Source organism: Schizosaccharomyces osmophilus, chromosome 2 (assembly GCF_027921745.1).
Source record: "Schizosaccharomyces osmophilus chromosome 2, complete sequence".
In the NCBI taxonomy this organism is placed as follows: domain Eukaryota; kingdom Fungi; phylum Ascomycota; class Schizosaccharomycetes; order Schizosaccharomycetales; family Schizosaccharomycetaceae; genus Schizosaccharomyces; species Schizosaccharomyces osmophilus.
In genome coordinates this window covers 1229456-1243984 of record NC_079239.1, presented here as the reverse complement: position 1 = coordinate 1243984, position 14529 = coordinate 1229456, and the positions used below count along the sequence as shown (strand labels likewise).

General features: G+C 38.8%; 8 protein-coding genes across 8 annotated transcripts; 5 read left to right on the top strand and 3 right to left on the bottom strand.

The window, feature by feature from the left end:
* Nucleotides 1-353: 353 nt before the first annotated feature.
* On the top strand, nucleotides 354-2338 carry sgo2 (centromeric adaptor, shugoshin Sgo2; the record flags this gene model as incomplete). Its single annotated transcript, XM_056181851.1, has 5 exons — nucleotides 354-390; nucleotides 428-467; nucleotides 517-749; nucleotides 792-859; nucleotides 914-2338. The coding sequence occupies 5 exons, from the start codon at nucleotides 354-356 to the stop codon at nucleotides 2336-2338; spliced, it is 1803 nt and encodes a 600-aa protein (XP_056037672.1).
* A 566-nt stretch (nucleotides 2339-2904) lies between these two features.
* Nucleotides 2905-6963, top strand: bud6 (actin nucleation-promoting factor Bud6/Aip3; the record flags this gene model as incomplete). The annotated part of the gene is made up of 1 exon (XM_056181850.1): nucleotides 2905-6963. The coding sequence occupies one exon, from the start codon at nucleotides 2905-2907 to the stop codon at nucleotides 6961-6963; it is 4059 nt and encodes a 1352-aa protein (XP_056037990.1).
* A 168-nt stretch (nucleotides 6964-7131) lies between these two features.
* Nucleotides 7132-7656, bottom strand: SOMG_03058 (DUF1761 family protein; the record flags this gene model as incomplete). The annotated part of the gene is made up of 2 exons (XM_056181849.1): nucleotides 7132-7459; nucleotides 7532-7656. The coding sequence occupies 2 exons, from the start codon at nucleotides 7654-7656 to the stop codon at nucleotides 7132-7134; spliced, it is 453 nt and encodes a 150-aa protein (XP_056037991.1).
* A 734-nt stretch (nucleotides 7657-8390) lies between these two features.
* Nucleotides 8391-8827, top strand: rpl42 (60S ribosomal protein L36/L42; the record flags this gene model as incomplete). The annotated part of the gene is made up of 2 exons (XM_056181848.1): nucleotides 8391-8690; nucleotides 8807-8827. 2 exons carry the CDS (start codon nucleotides 8391-8393, stop codon nucleotides 8825-8827), a joined length of 321 nt encoding a protein of 106 aa, XP_056037981.1.
* Nucleotides 8828-9265: 438 nt separating this feature from the next.
* Nucleotides 9266-11167, top strand: hal3 (thymidylate synthase / protein phosphatase inhibitor moonlighting protein Hal3; the record flags this gene model as incomplete). The annotated part of the gene is made up of 1 exon (XM_056181847.1): nucleotides 9266-11167. One exon carries the CDS (start codon nucleotides 9266-9268, stop codon nucleotides 11165-11167), a length of 1902 nt encoding a protein of 633 aa, XP_056037982.1.
* A 132-nt stretch (nucleotides 11168-11299) lies between these two features.
* ect1 (ethanolamine-phosphate cytidylyltransferase) lies at nucleotides 11300-12460 on the bottom strand (the record flags this gene model as incomplete). Its single annotated transcript, XM_056181846.1, has 2 exons — nucleotides 11300-12333; nucleotides 12397-12460. The coding sequence occupies 2 exons, from the start codon at nucleotides 12458-12460 to the stop codon at nucleotides 11300-11302; spliced, it is 1098 nt and encodes a 365-aa protein (XP_056037983.1).
* A 337-nt stretch (nucleotides 12461-12797) lies between these two features.
* On the top strand, nucleotides 12798-13438 carry vps29 (retromer complex subunit Vps29; the record flags this gene model as incomplete). The annotated part of the gene is made up of 2 exons (XM_056181845.1): nucleotides 12798-12860; nucleotides 12938-13438. The coding sequence occupies 2 exons, from the start codon at nucleotides 12798-12800 to the stop codon at nucleotides 13436-13438; spliced, it is 564 nt and encodes a 187-aa protein (XP_056037984.1).
* A 386-nt stretch (nucleotides 13439-13824) lies between these two features.
* moa1 (meiosis-specific kinetochore regulator (Meikin) Moa1) lies at nucleotides 13825-14373 on the bottom strand (the record flags this gene model as incomplete). The annotated part of the gene is made up of 1 exon (XM_056181844.1): nucleotides 13825-14373. One exon carries the CDS (start codon nucleotides 14371-14373, stop codon nucleotides 13825-13827), a length of 549 nt encoding a protein of 182 aa, XP_056037985.1.
* Between the last annotated feature and the right edge of the window lie 156 nt (nucleotides 14374-14529).

The window sequence follows — 14529 nt, the reverse complement described above, 5'->3', positions numbered from 1 at the left end:
TTACTTTCGTTATAATAGCAAGAAGAATTAGAATGGTATACTAAAGTTACGTGAATACAAATCTAGTAGTTTAATATAATTATTAATTTACCACTAAGTAGTAATTTTATGGCTTTCATCGTTACTAAGTATAGATTATTATTTTTAAACGCTGTAATTCCTCAGTCAGTTAACTTTTTCTACATTTACTTTCATAATCTCAAAACCTCACAAACTGTCAACTTTGACATTTTCGACGACAGCGTCAACTGCTTGTACCTCAACACCATTAAACAAGCACACAGCACTTGATATTGAATACTTCGGGTCAAAAATAAATAGTAGATGGAATTGACTGAAAAAAATAATAGACAATGTCAACAGCATCTCCTTCTTTGAGTTTGGAAGAATGTACGTGAAATGAAATAACGTCTGCTAACATTGCTAGCTAAGAAAAAGCAGCTTCGACAATACAAGGAAATAATACGGTAAGTAGTTTTCATAAATTCATCAGTGGTTTAATAACACTCAATTCAGAATAAGCAAAGCCCAGTCGGCCCGTATTAAGGATCTTCAATTGGAAAATGAACGGTTGCTGTCGGAAAACATTGACCTTAGATCCGTTGCAATCAATTTAGAAGAACAATTGGAGTCTCAGCAGATTAAAAACGAAGGACTACAGGAGAAGGTTAATTCACTTTTGTCAAAATGCCAAGGGGAAGCCGAAACTTTTATAAAATCAATAAGTCAATATCGTCAAGATGCTCAAGGTAATACAGCATTTTGATTTCTGATATATTAACTTGAAATAGAATTCTTTCAAGCTTGGGAATCTCAGTCGACAAGAGAAGTTGAAACGGACGAAGAAGATCTTGATGAGGTAAGGCGTTATACTGTTTATAGTGTTTCCTAAAACTTCTAACCAATTTACTAGGAAACTTTTGTTAAAGAAACAGAGGATATATTGAAAGAGGCTAATGAGGACGTATCTATAAAAAATTTGAGTTGTTTATTAGACAATAGTGGTAACCAAAACGACCATTCGATTAACGCTTCCAAAAAAGCGTCCAGTTCACTTACTGAGAACCACGAAACAAACAAAGAGAAAGAAATTTCCGAAGAAAGAAGTACCGGTGGACCTGCCGAAGCGAGGTCTCACAATGAGCGAAGAGAAGAAACCCGTGATTCCTCAAATGGCAGGAAATCATACCAATTAATTTCCAACGGTCCAAAATCTGTCGAAACGAATGAAATCAATGTTCATGATGACTTGCACGACCAAACAATTGATTTAAGCTCGAGAACTTTGAATAATATAAATTCGAGAAACTCGGATATCGTCCCTGTTAATGCTGAGCGGCACATGGCATCCTCCACTCCTTTCAATACTACTAATGAAGCTTCCGTTGAGGCAAAACTGAATCGTAAATCAAATGCTTCAGGACCGCAAGTAATAGGAATAAGTAATGATACTAATCCTATTCAACAACAAACAAAAAGTCGTTCATTAGATCAGGTTTCTCGGGCTGTAGAACATCAGCCTTCATCCCCAAAACAATCTGATACTCCGTCAACCTATCCTACTAATTCTGAGATGATACAAAATCCCGAAAAGTCAGTTTCCCAATCAATCCCTACGCCGGAGTTATACTCGCATACAGCCGACATAAAATTACAAGAATCACATAGAGTCAACACTCATCCGCACTCACAAGTTCTTCCTGAAAAGAGGAAAAGCTCCTTATCAAGGCTACCCGCCAATTCAGACACATCGGAGAGCGATGAGCCATTAAGCACTTTAAAAAATTCGAATGGTAGATTTTCAAGTGAGCCGCCTCGGAACGGTGGACTGGTGACTAGCGGAGATAACTCAACAGCTTCTAATCCGCTTTGGCTTCAGGGAATCTTGAACAACCGTGCGTCACCTAATAGAGTTTCATCAAAGAAAACACCAAATTCAACGCACAACCAGCACAATCAAGAGTCCCTGTATGACAATCTCCAATTGCTGTCAACGGTAACCAATCTGAGGTTTTTCGAAACGCATGCAAAAGATGAAAAAAATATAGTAAAGGAAAAAAAGGAAGAACCACCCTTAAAAAAAACGAAAAGAGGAAGGCCTCCAGGAAGCACAAATAAAACAGTGGTACCCAGTAGTCCTGAACAGCAGAGTCGCTCCGCCTCCGAGGAATTAAATGATGGAAGAAGTAGACGAGAGAGAAAGCGTGTCAATTATGCCCTTCCAGGACTTCGTACAAAAATGCGGAGGGATTTTAATTTGCCTACTGACCACTCCAAACCACGAAAGCATAGACGTGCTAAAACACCCGAACCCATGGGTGAGGAACCAGATAGCTAGGGTTCTTCTGCCTTTACTATTATTTATTTCAAAACCTTTTATATCCTTGTCATTTAATGCCCAATCTTCGGGTTCGTTTGTATTAACTAGCTACGTTAATGTTTGAATTGTACACGGTTTCTGGGATTGTCATATCTACTATATATATATAAATAATCCAAAAGCTGAGTATATATAAGTACCTAATATTGGGCTTGCCTTTGCCTATCTTTTGTTCGTAACCAACTTGATTTTACCAGTGTAATTATTTTAAGTCGCAATAACTCCCATATACGCTTAGGTAAAAGGATACAAATTTGCTGTCTTGGCACTTCATTTAAAAGACATCAAATAGCTCAAGTCTGAGATTCGTCAATACCTTTACCTTCTCTGTCACGAGAGCTTATCTAGCTGGGACCACAACCATCTTCAGATCATAGCAAAGTCTGTATCCCTCATAGGCATTCTTAAACATTTTGCTTTTTTTTGTTTTATCTTATGCGTTTATTTATTTATTCATCGTTTCTGGCTTAAGGCTTAAGTTTTTTACTATAACGTCGACTTTTTGAATTTTATGTAATTTCGAGATGTCTTTTCATAACAATGGTCAAGAATTACCTTGTTCAAATAATCCAGAACTATTAAGACAGAGAACAGATTCTATGAATTCTTCGTCTCAACGATATCCTTCAGTCAGCAATTTGCAAAGGGCACCTTCCGTAACGTCTGCTAGAAATCATTCTGGAGATAAGTTCACGCCCATAGCTAATTCGATTGAATCTTCTGTAACAAAACTACTGGTGATAACAAAACAATTGTTGGAAAGCTTAACTAAATGGAGCAAACAACTTGCAGAACCGGACGATGTCTCAGCTATTTATATTCGACTCGTCACTGAATTTAATATGACCATAAGGATTTTTAAAGAAGTGGGAATAGAAAGCTTAGACCTGGAAGATTTCCCATTTGAATTGCGTTCTATACTTGAAGAGACGCTAGCCGAAATCCCTTCAACAGAATCCCTTCAGCGTCATCTCCCACATGTCCGAGAAATAATCATGCATCTTCTTAAGAGCTTAAAATATAAGCAATCCCTCTATAAATCGCGATTTTTAAGACCTCGCAAAGAATCACAGGCCAGTCGAGGGTCGGAAGAAAACACTTCGAGGAAAGGGAGTAGTGAGTATGCTTTCTGTACACGAAGCACAAATTTCGAAAGCTTTTTGGGCCCTCCAGCTTTTCCTGATACGCCAAATGCTTTGAATGCTCTCAAGCAATCTTCCTCTCTTGAACGACGAGCTAGTAAACGCTTATCTAAAATGAATAAAAGTGTTCAGCAAGGACCCAATGATGATATCCAGAGAAATAAAATAACTGTTGAATCTGTGCGCGATTTACTAACTGACTCGCAAGCAGCAGATATTAAGTCGTTGGATACTTCTGTCAAAAGCCCGACAGAGGAATCTCGCTTCGACAAATTAAATCATTTATCTGAGGACAATGGTACGAAGGATTTCAATATAGGTCGAAGCCCAAATAGTGGCTTTCCCAATTCTAATTCTCTAAAATCAGGGGATCCTTCTTACGCATATAAATTGAATAATCAAAATACTTCCGATTTGTCAAAAAACAATCAAAGAACCCCTCAAAGATCTATGACAACGTCTTCCGGAACGAGATCTTTTTCTTCCAATAAAACTACTTCTCCCAAATATGTACCCTCTAGTACACCAGTGTTACTACCTAGAAGTCGTTCATTCACTTCCCCAATTCCAAATGAAGCATCTTCAGCTTTGGAATCAAAATCTGAAACTCCACAGGAAATAAAAACGCCTTCACGGGCAGTTGAGTCTCTTGAGGAAACGCATAATCGGGATCCACAAAGTTTACAAGAGAACAAAGTATCTCAGGTCAATACTATAGAAATGGTTTCTTTGCCTCAACAACCTATGGGTGCGAATTCAACGTTAAGTAAACTAAATAGAGAAACTCGGGATTACCTGAATGAAGAAGATGCTGAGACAAAACATCCATTTGCCGATCTAAACGTTAAAGCATCAAGCAATGAAATATCCGAAGGGTTTAAACATGATTCACTTGAAGAATTAGATCGTTTGGTCAAAACCAACAACAATTTGAACATAGATGGTGGCGGCGCCAAGGCGCCCATCAACGAAGAAAAGAATGAAAACGAATATCCTCCTGTTGATGAACGGCCGCTCCCTTCTGGTAATATGGAAGTCGCAAATGATCGCTCAGAAATGCCAAAGGAGGAGAGACGTCCTATAGACAATCGAGAATTTACTGACAAAAACGACGAATCCTTGCACAAGCAAGAAGACGTCAGGGAATTTGAGCGAAATCACGGGAGTTTCGTTTATTATTTAAAGTTCAACAATAAAACCTATAAAGTGGTTTCGTCTTCAGTAGTTGATACGCAGGAGAAGTTAGAAGCCCTTTTTCAATCTAAGTTTGGGAATGAGTTTATAGATTTCTCCTTTGAATTTTATATTGAAGATTACGATACCAAGGTGAATTATTTATTGGAAGACTATTCGGATATGAAACCTAAATCATTGGTAGTAGCTCAGAAAGAACAACTGAAAACCAAAGAAGAATCACCGGCTAATGGTGCTAAAGCGATGGTTGAAACCGCTCGATCCCATGAAGAACCTCCAAACGAAGAAATAGAGAGTCCCCCATTATTTCAGGAATTGCTTCAACGTTTAATAAATATAGAAAGGAAATTAGGCAATAAGCATACTACGAATGTTCCATTTCAGCTTTCGTCTCCTATTAAAGACTCCAAACGCGGCAGACTTGTGACCGATTCTACCAATTATCAGAAAGTCAAGTCCATGCAACTGGAGCTAGCTTCTTTGAAGCAAGTTTTTGCTACATCTTTCGCGAAGATCCCTTTGCAACTTAACGACTTTAGAAACCAAATGAATATAATTAACAGAAAAGCCTCTGGATTTGGGTTTGATCGTGGATACATCCTGAGAAGCAAAGATTCCATTGAAGCTGCCGCTAAATCTTTAGTTAAAAGGTTTGATGATATTAATGATCAAATTGAGCTCTTAAGGTCTGACGTTTTACTTCGAAAAGTCCGCCCAGGTTTGGATCAGACTTCTTATTTAAACAAGGAAAAAGAATTCATTGAGAATAATATACGTTCGTTGCAAAAGTCGATCGAAGAAGTAACACCAACATGGAAAAAGCAATGGGAAAAAGAGTTGAATGCGATTGTGCAAGAACAAGAGTTTTTGGATAATCATACGAGCCTTGTAGCGGATTTAAATAAAGATTTTGATTCGGTTACAACTGTTTTATCAAATGTTTCTGCTATTGCCCAGCTTCAAGCAAAATCTGGAATTAAAAGCAAGCCTTTAGCTGTGAAGCCTGCTTCAGGGGACATCAAAGGAATTCGTGAACAGATTCACACGGATGTTTTAAAATTGAGACCAGATAGCGATGTCAGACTTCAGGCTATTGAACGGTTTGAAGCTTTTCAACGAAAGAAGGTTCTCTTACACGAGGACGAGTTTGAAAAAGAAATTCAAGATTTTATTAATGACGATAGATTACGAAAGATTGGTGGTGTTGAAGAAATTGAACGTCGTCGATTGGTGCAAGATGAGCAGAATCGGAAACTCTTATGGAAAGGTGCCTTCAATAATACGGAGAAGTCTATATCTACAGAAGATGAAAAGCGAGATTACAATGCTAAAAGCTTACCCACTAATGCTCATTCTGGAATCCCAAATTTTTCCCAAGTGGATACGACGTATGATGGTGTCTCAAGTGAGTCGCGGGACGCTATGAAAAACAGTAATGCTCCACCATATATAACCGACGATGAAGCCGGTCATGCTGAAAAGGAAGAAACGGGCCCTTCGTTAATGGATATGGCGCGTAATGTCTCAAGTGATTCGCTAGACGCTATGAAAAACAGTAATGCTCCATCATCTATAACCGACGATGAAGCCGGTCATGCTGAAGAGAAAGAAACGGGTTCTTCTCTTACGGATATGGCGCGTAATGCCTCGAGTGATTCGCTAGACGCTATGAAAAACAGTAATGCTCCACCATCTATAACCGACGATGAAGCCGGTCATGCTGAAGAGGAAGAAACGGGCCCTTCGTTAATGAATATGGCGCGTAATGCCTCGAGTGATTCGCTAGACGCTATGAAAAACAGTAATGTTCCACCATCTATAACCCACGATGAAGCCGGTCATGCTGAAGAGAAAGAAACGGGTTCTTCTCTTACGGATATAGTACATAATGCCTCAAGCGAGTCACAGGAGGATAATCATAGTAGTACCGATGTAGATTTACCATCAACCACGAATCTTTTCGGGTTTGATCACGCTGAAGAAAAGATTGGTCCCACTGAAAAGGGGATTGATCCGTCTCAACCATACGATGCGTATGATAAAGTCTCAAGCGAATTGCCAAAAAAACTAGGAGATACTAGTGATGTTATTTTGCCATCAACTGGTCCTAGGATAACAGAAGAGAGAGAAACGAATGAAAAGGGAACTGTTCCCCGTGTTGGACATCACCGCAGGAATGATACTATTTCGACAGATGATTATGAGGCATATCAGGATGCTGAAGACGAGGATAATTCGCTAACATAAATTGATGTATGAGTGTAATATATGATTGATATCAAGAATGAATAAATCAAAAACAAAGAAAAGATACTTGCACTAAAGTATGAAATTCATAAATGTATTTATTCATAACTAACTCATTCGTGTATTGCTTTTGAATAAAAAGACAGGAAACAGAGTACAGAAATCTTGTTAAACCTCATTGTGGCGGATTCCATAGCCCAATAAAACCATGCTCATGCCTACACTTTTCACTAAAGAAGAAACTGTTTTTACTAATGTGTAAGAGCAACCTCGTTTCTCTGTGAATATGTAGTCGACTATATCAGGCAATCCTGATGCTCCAAACACATAAAGCCCTACATAAAAGGCACCTTTCATACTTACAGTTCCAGTTAACTGCAAGAGCGCAGCGACGGAGTAAGTTTGAATGCAGGCACTTAAGAGATTACTCGTATAGGTTGTGGCTACCTTTTTGGCAGGACTAGAAGGTTGAGTATGAAGAGGAGCAGGAGCCATTCTAATATTGAAAATTAGTATTTGCAGACCTAGTCATAGCATATATTGGCTACAAGGACAGGTTTTCACTTACGCTTTCTTCCAGAGGTCACCCATCAAGGGTCCATAAACCAAAAAAGAGGCAGCATGGTCGAAAGCAACGCCCAAAACGATTGCACTAGGACGAACGTAAGGCACAAGGCTGTAAACTAAAGACATAATGAGAAGACAAAGAATATACTTTTTCGTAAACGGTGTTATAAGCAGTGACAGGCTATAGTATGTGTTGAATGCTTCAAGAAGAATTGGTATGGAGAAAGGGAACTTTCTTGCGTTTTATGGATTTCTTATAAAGCCGGCTTCGAGTCGTCACCTTGACGTAAAATATAGCAAAGGAAATGTTTATGGAAGCGGTGATTGATTTTTATCGCATCGTTTCAAGACTTACATCACTGAACCCGTTGTACGAGAAGAGGCTTTTGCAGTCAAGAGAACCCAAATTAATCACATCGAAAGGTTGACCTACCTACTCAGGGGACGATTTGGTAGTTTGAGGATGGTAAAAAGTTCGACTTGTAGCATTGGCAATACTCTTTTTTTTGAATTTCAAGCTTTGCATCCACAATGTTATGTAACAGCCATTCTACGCTTGGTATAGCGAAATTTCATGACTTTAGTTTCCATTATTGTATTCAACTAATATAATTTTAACATCGTATTGCATTTATATGATACAATATTCAAGTAGCGTAACGCGCTACTTTACGGTATGTGCACGTAACGAAAGACACGGTAAAAGTAAGGAATGAGATGCTGGAATGAAAGGCAGTAGAGGATGGCCCTACCCTAAAATGGATGAAAACAGTCACATGAGCATAACACTCAATTTGAGTCGAAACTTTTAAGTGTCAAGCTCTTAATCACCGCCAACCAGCAACCGTAAACAAGAAAAAATGGTGAACATTCCCAAGACTCGTAAGACTTACTGTCCTGGTAAGAACTGCCACAAGCACACCTTACACAGAGTCACTCAATACAAGAAGGGTCCCGACTCTAAGGTTGCTCAAGGTAAGCGTCGTTATGACCGCAAGCAAAGTGGTTTCGGTGGTCAAACCAAGCCCGTCTTTCACAGAAAGGCCAAGGTTACCAAGAAGGTTGTCCTTCGTTTGGAATGTGTTGCTTGCAAGTACAAGAACCAAATCAGCTTGAAGCGTTGCAAGCACTTTGAGCTTGGTGGTGAGAAGAAGACCAAGGTATGTTTTACCACGAGCTTTAAACTCTATAACCTTTATAATGTCGCAAGCATACAAGGATGCTGCTCAGTCCCAGATAAAGACGTCTGTTCAAATTTTACTAACAAGTCTTACAGGGTGCTGCTATCCAATTCTAAGCTTATTAGCAATAAATGGAATTGTATCTTTCTGCGGTTAAAAATTGTACTGTGTCAATATATGTTTTGTAGTGAAATGTGGATTTTTACGTATATTTCCAACCTTGTAATATCTTTCAGCTTTCTAATGTTTTGAGCATCGTGAGCTTATGGATTCTGAGCTACATGATTAGTAATGTTTTTACTTGCAAACATCATGAATGTCTTTGAAAGAATGCTTTATCTTTGTATACCATGTCCACTATAAAAGTTTGTACCAAAATATATATTTACGGTAGTACAGTGCAAATTGCACAATATATCGCGGGCGTTAAAGAAATCGCTAAAAGAGACTTGTTTAGGGTAACTTCCTTTTTTAACCAAGGCAGTATTAGGATATAAATACTATAGAGATTCCCTCTTTTTCTTCTTTTTATTGAGATTGGATTCATTTTCAACATGACTCAGCCCTTACATGCAAGGTTTGCAGCACGGGCTGTCAAGAATCCCATGATTATGGAGAAGGAGCATCAACTCACGGATTCCAAGCATCATGTTCTGGTAGCGGCTACAGGCTCAGTGGCGGCTATTAAATTGGTGTTAATTGTCAAGGCCCTTTTAACTTACGACGGCGTCGACGTGCAAGTTATCCTTACAGATCCAGCTCGTAATTTTGTGGAAACCGAGGCCCTCACGTCTCTTGGAGTCAAAGTGTATACTAATGCCGATGATTGGACTTGCTGGAATGGCTTGGATAGTCCTATCACGCATATAGAATTGCGTCGCTGGGCTCATTTGTTATTGATTGCTCCCTTGAGTGCAAATACAATGGCTAAAGTCGCTAGTGGAATTTGTGATAATCTCTTAACCTCTTTGGTAAGAGCCTGGGCATTGCATAAACCGATCCTGCTTGCACCTGCCATGAACACAATGATGTGGACCAACCCCATTACCCAAGAACATATGGAGACCATTGGCCGTATTTACAAAAATACAGAGATTATCTTGCCCATTGAAAAAGTCCTTGCTTGCGGAGACATCGGAATGGGCGGCATGGCTGAATGGCGAAACATTGTATCCAAAGTTGCGGAACACTTGCGTCTTGAACATAAGAAGGTAGTGCCCAATGCCGTGAAAAACATTGAAAACCAAGATGAGGAAGAGTCTAGCGGTACCGATAATGAAGAATCCAATTACGATGATAATGATGATCAAGACTCTAAAGGACAAGATAGTGAAACCGATGAAGCAGCTCCTTCTTACATCGACGTTACTCCCAAAGCCTCCTCTTTGCCTTCTAGTAACTCTTCATCCATCCTAGAACCCCCTACTTCCCAGCCTTCTTCGACCAAGAAAGCGTCCGCCAAGTTTGTCGCTCCAAGCGTACATTCGGAGCAGCTTGCTCAATATCAATCGCCTCATCAACCCGGTTTATCCTCCGTTCGAGCTCCTCCCAAACCCAGTCATGAAGAAAACCAATATCTCGATTTGATTCGTTATGTTATGCAGTACGGAAGGTCTCGCCCTGATCGTACTGGTACTGGTACTCGTTCTGTGTTTGCCCCCCCTCAATTGCGCTTTTCTTTGCGTAATCAAACACTTCCTTTGTTAACGACTAAACGCGTCTTTTTGCGTGGTGTTTTGGAAGAACTTTTATGGTTCATCCGTGGTGATACTGACGCAAATCACTTAACTGAAAAGGGTATACATATTTGGGATGGAAATGGAAGTAGAGAATTTCTTGACCTGCTTGGTTTGCATCACCGTAGAGCTGGTGACTTGGGTCCGGTTTATGGTTTTCAATGGAGGCACTTTGGTGCTGAATATGTTGGCTGTGATGCCGATTACACAGGCAAAGGTGTAGATCAGCTCGCAAAGGTAATCCACACATTGAAAACAAACCCCTATGATCGTCGTATAATCATGTCTGCCTGGAACCCTCTTGCAATGCCCGAGATGGCTTTACCCCCATGCCATATCTTTTGCCAGTTTTATGTGAATGAACCAAGTAAACTTGGTGGAAAGCCAGAGTTATCTTGTATGATGTATCAACGCTCAGCTGATATGGGTCTTGGAGTTCCTTTTAATATTGCATCTTATTCTGTTTTGACCCATATGGTTGCGTATATGTGCGGATATGAAGCTACTGAATTTATACATGTTATGGGCGATTGTCATATTTACAACGACCATTTTGAGGCCCTTCAAACACAGTTGGTTCGCACTCCAAAAGCTTTTCCTACATTGTCATTTAGACGTGATGCGAGTGACATTGGAAAAATTGATCAATTCGGTATAGAAGATTTTATTATTGAAGGATACGAACCTTGGGGGCCTATCAAGATGAAGATGAGTGTATAATACCTATGTGTTTTATTTAACTTTCTAATTTGGGGTTTATTATGTTTTTCCATTAATAATAAGGAAGTCATATGCTTAATGTGATTTTTAAATGAGACATCTAAAGAAAGTAGAATGAATTAGAGATATCAATTAACGGGTAATGCATGTGTGAATGGTGGTGTTTTCCGTTGCGTTCTTTTTTAGCTTCTTGCGTTGACGATCTTCAAACTCCTGCTTTTTTGACAAAATCCGCTGTTTGATTGCTTCCGATCCTTGCTTGTCTAATATATGAAAGCTTTCAGTTGGCTCCTCTCTTAAAGTGACTTGATACGTATTTTGATCTTTTACAAAGATATCGGGATACGAAACGTCTTCAATAAGGCTTCCAAATTTCACTTTCAAGGATTCTAATATATTATAGCTCTTTGCAGAGGGAGGATCGATTATTACAGCCGAAACATACTTGCACTGCAAAAGGTTAAGCGTCCTTTCTAAAAGATTCAATACTGGTTTTTCGGTGCACTTGTCGTCTGCAAAAAGTCCGACGACTATCGGTAAATCCGGAAATGTTTCTGCACATGCCTTTAACGTTTTCATGTGCATACCAGTAAATAAACTCCAATTGCCATCAAGATATAATACGGACTTTTCCAGCTTCACCTTGTTCGAAAAAACGCCAGGAATTATTTCTTCAAGACCACTAGGGGTATACATATAAATATTGACGTCCAGATATCTTCCGTTTGGAGCAGAAGCAAAGCTTCTTAGAATTGATTCATAAGTCATTATATTTGATGGAGAAATACTGTAGGTTGATAATGGCGTTGAGTTTAATAGTCGGTCTAGTAGTTCTGTAGTGCTGATTCCATCTGTACGCTTGACTTCGAGGTATTGATTAACAGCCTTTGCATGACGATAACAATCATTTCCTTCAGCGTCAGTTGATACATCATCACCGTGTACCACGAATTGGCATTTGTACTTTCTCATCCAAGCAAGGTCAAATACATATGGAGCGTAAGGAACAACCTCATTTACCCATTTGCAAGTAATTGCTGCGAGGCATCTTTCACTCAAGTTTTGCACGGGAGGACCTTTATGAAGTGTAATTTCCTCATCAGAATGTACACCCACGACTAGCTGGTCGCCTAACTGCTTAGCCTGTAAAATAGCATTGCTGTGTCCTATCATTCGCATGTTATTAGTCTGTACCTATTGTCAAAGCCCATGAAGAATAATGATCATACCATAATGAAAGAAATCCAAGCAACCGTCAAGCCATAGTCTTCTATTATAAGATTTTCCTGTCATTTGAAGTATAATTGTACGAAAACTTGTTGGCTTTAGTTTTACAAATAATTCTGGGTAAGTGATTAATAAGTATGTTTGTTTATGAAACAACTTAAGCAACACGATTACGGATCGAAATGTATTTTAAAAAAAAAAAAAACAAATCAAAATCTAGTTGAAGTCTCTAAATGAATAGTCGTAACAAAAAAGAAAAAAAGAAAAGAATAGATAAAAGGACCGAATGGAGGTTTGTTGAAAGCAGAGTTCAACGTGATAAGTACACAACCACCACAAGAGGGAGGAATATCTTAGTTCTCGAATAATTGCGAGTTTTATAGAGAACCAACAATAGTATAAAATGCTTGTACTAGTTATTGGTGATTTTCATATTCCTAATCGGTCACCAAAATTATCTGAAAAGGTTTGTATGATGTTGGATGGATGGAACAAAGCCTTTTGCTTTTTCCCTTGGAATATTAATTGACTCACCTTTTACAGTTTCGGCAGCTTTTGATTCCTGGGAAAATCAATCAGATAATATGTTTGGGTAATCTTACGAGTCCCTCTATATACGACTATTTAAAGCATGTATGCGCAGACCTTAAACTGGTGAGAGGAGCCTATGATATAGATAGCAAGTCGCCGATTGCTGGAAAGCTGACTTTGGGCTCTTTTAAAGTGGCATATACGAGCGGGCATTTAATTGTCCCTCAGGACAGTCCTGAAGCTCTAAGTATACTGGCTAGAGACATGGATGCTGATATCGTTCTTTATGGAAACACTCACAAATTCTCTGCATTTGAACTGGACAATTGCTTTTTCGTGAATCCGGGTTCTGCCACTGGAGCACCAACCGTATCGGCTGCGAATGATGATACCAAAATAACACCCAGCTTCGTGCTGATGGATGTTCAAGGAGCTGTTCTGATCTTATATGTTTACAGGATTTTTGATGGAGAAGTCCGAGTAGAAAAAATGCAGTATAGAAAGCCAGAATAAAGTTGTTTTATCAACTATAATGATCGGCTTTCGACGCGACCTCAGGGACTTGTCTGAATCTGTCATTTGAATACGTAATTTGCTTTTTTATCCTTTCGTTTGCTTGGAATGTCCAACCTATGCCTACTACTGGCGTGTGTAATTTAGTTAATGTATGGGACCCATCAGAAGAACCTTTCCTTACGATTTCACGACATGAACGAAGTTTTATAACAAAAATTAGCTTGAAATACCTTAAATAACCTTCTTCTAATAGTTTTCATTTGGAGTTGCTTAAACGCAAGCAACTCAATAGTTATCTTTAGGAAACAGACCAACAATGTTTCCCTTGCAGAATACATTAAGTTTTCTTTGCCAATGAGCTGCAATGTGCATAAGTGTAAAGTTTAAAACAGAATAATTTCATCGGTTTCTGTTTCAAAAGGAGCAAATTTGTTTAAAATGGCTTCTTGACAGTTTAAGATTGATTGTTTTTGGCTAGAAGTTTCAGAAAAGTTGAGTTTAAAATTAGAGGCAGATTGGAACCACATCGCTAACTCATCAAATTCACTTTCATCTTCAATCTTCTGGTCCCTTGCTTGCACTGGTTTCTCTTTATCCTTTTTCTTGGGCGTTGACGTTGCAACAGGTTGAAAAGTTTTAGAGAAATCTGGGTCCAGCGGCGGTATATCCGAAAAGCACAATTCTTGGAATGACCTTGCTGGACCTTTACGTTCTGGTGTTTTAATAAATGATATTTCATCAGGCAGAATATCTGGATACCCTTTGTTTTTATGGATTGGTGCTATTTGATTCGTTTTATCTTGCAGTGGTTGTCTTTTTTCCAATTCTTGTGGGTTCTTGGTTCGTTGCTTTCCATATTTATTATTTACTTTTACCCTTTTAAAGGCATCTAAAGAAATGTAAAGCTGATTGCTTCTATTCATCCAGTCCATTAATTTTCGTCGTGTTTGGTAATGGAGAATAACGTATATCTGTAAGTGAAAAAGACCCACTAATTTCCATATAAATTCACGAAAACATACACTATTCGTTTAGTGAAAAGCACTATAAAATATTAGTAAACAACCTTTGGTTTATTTCAAGGAACA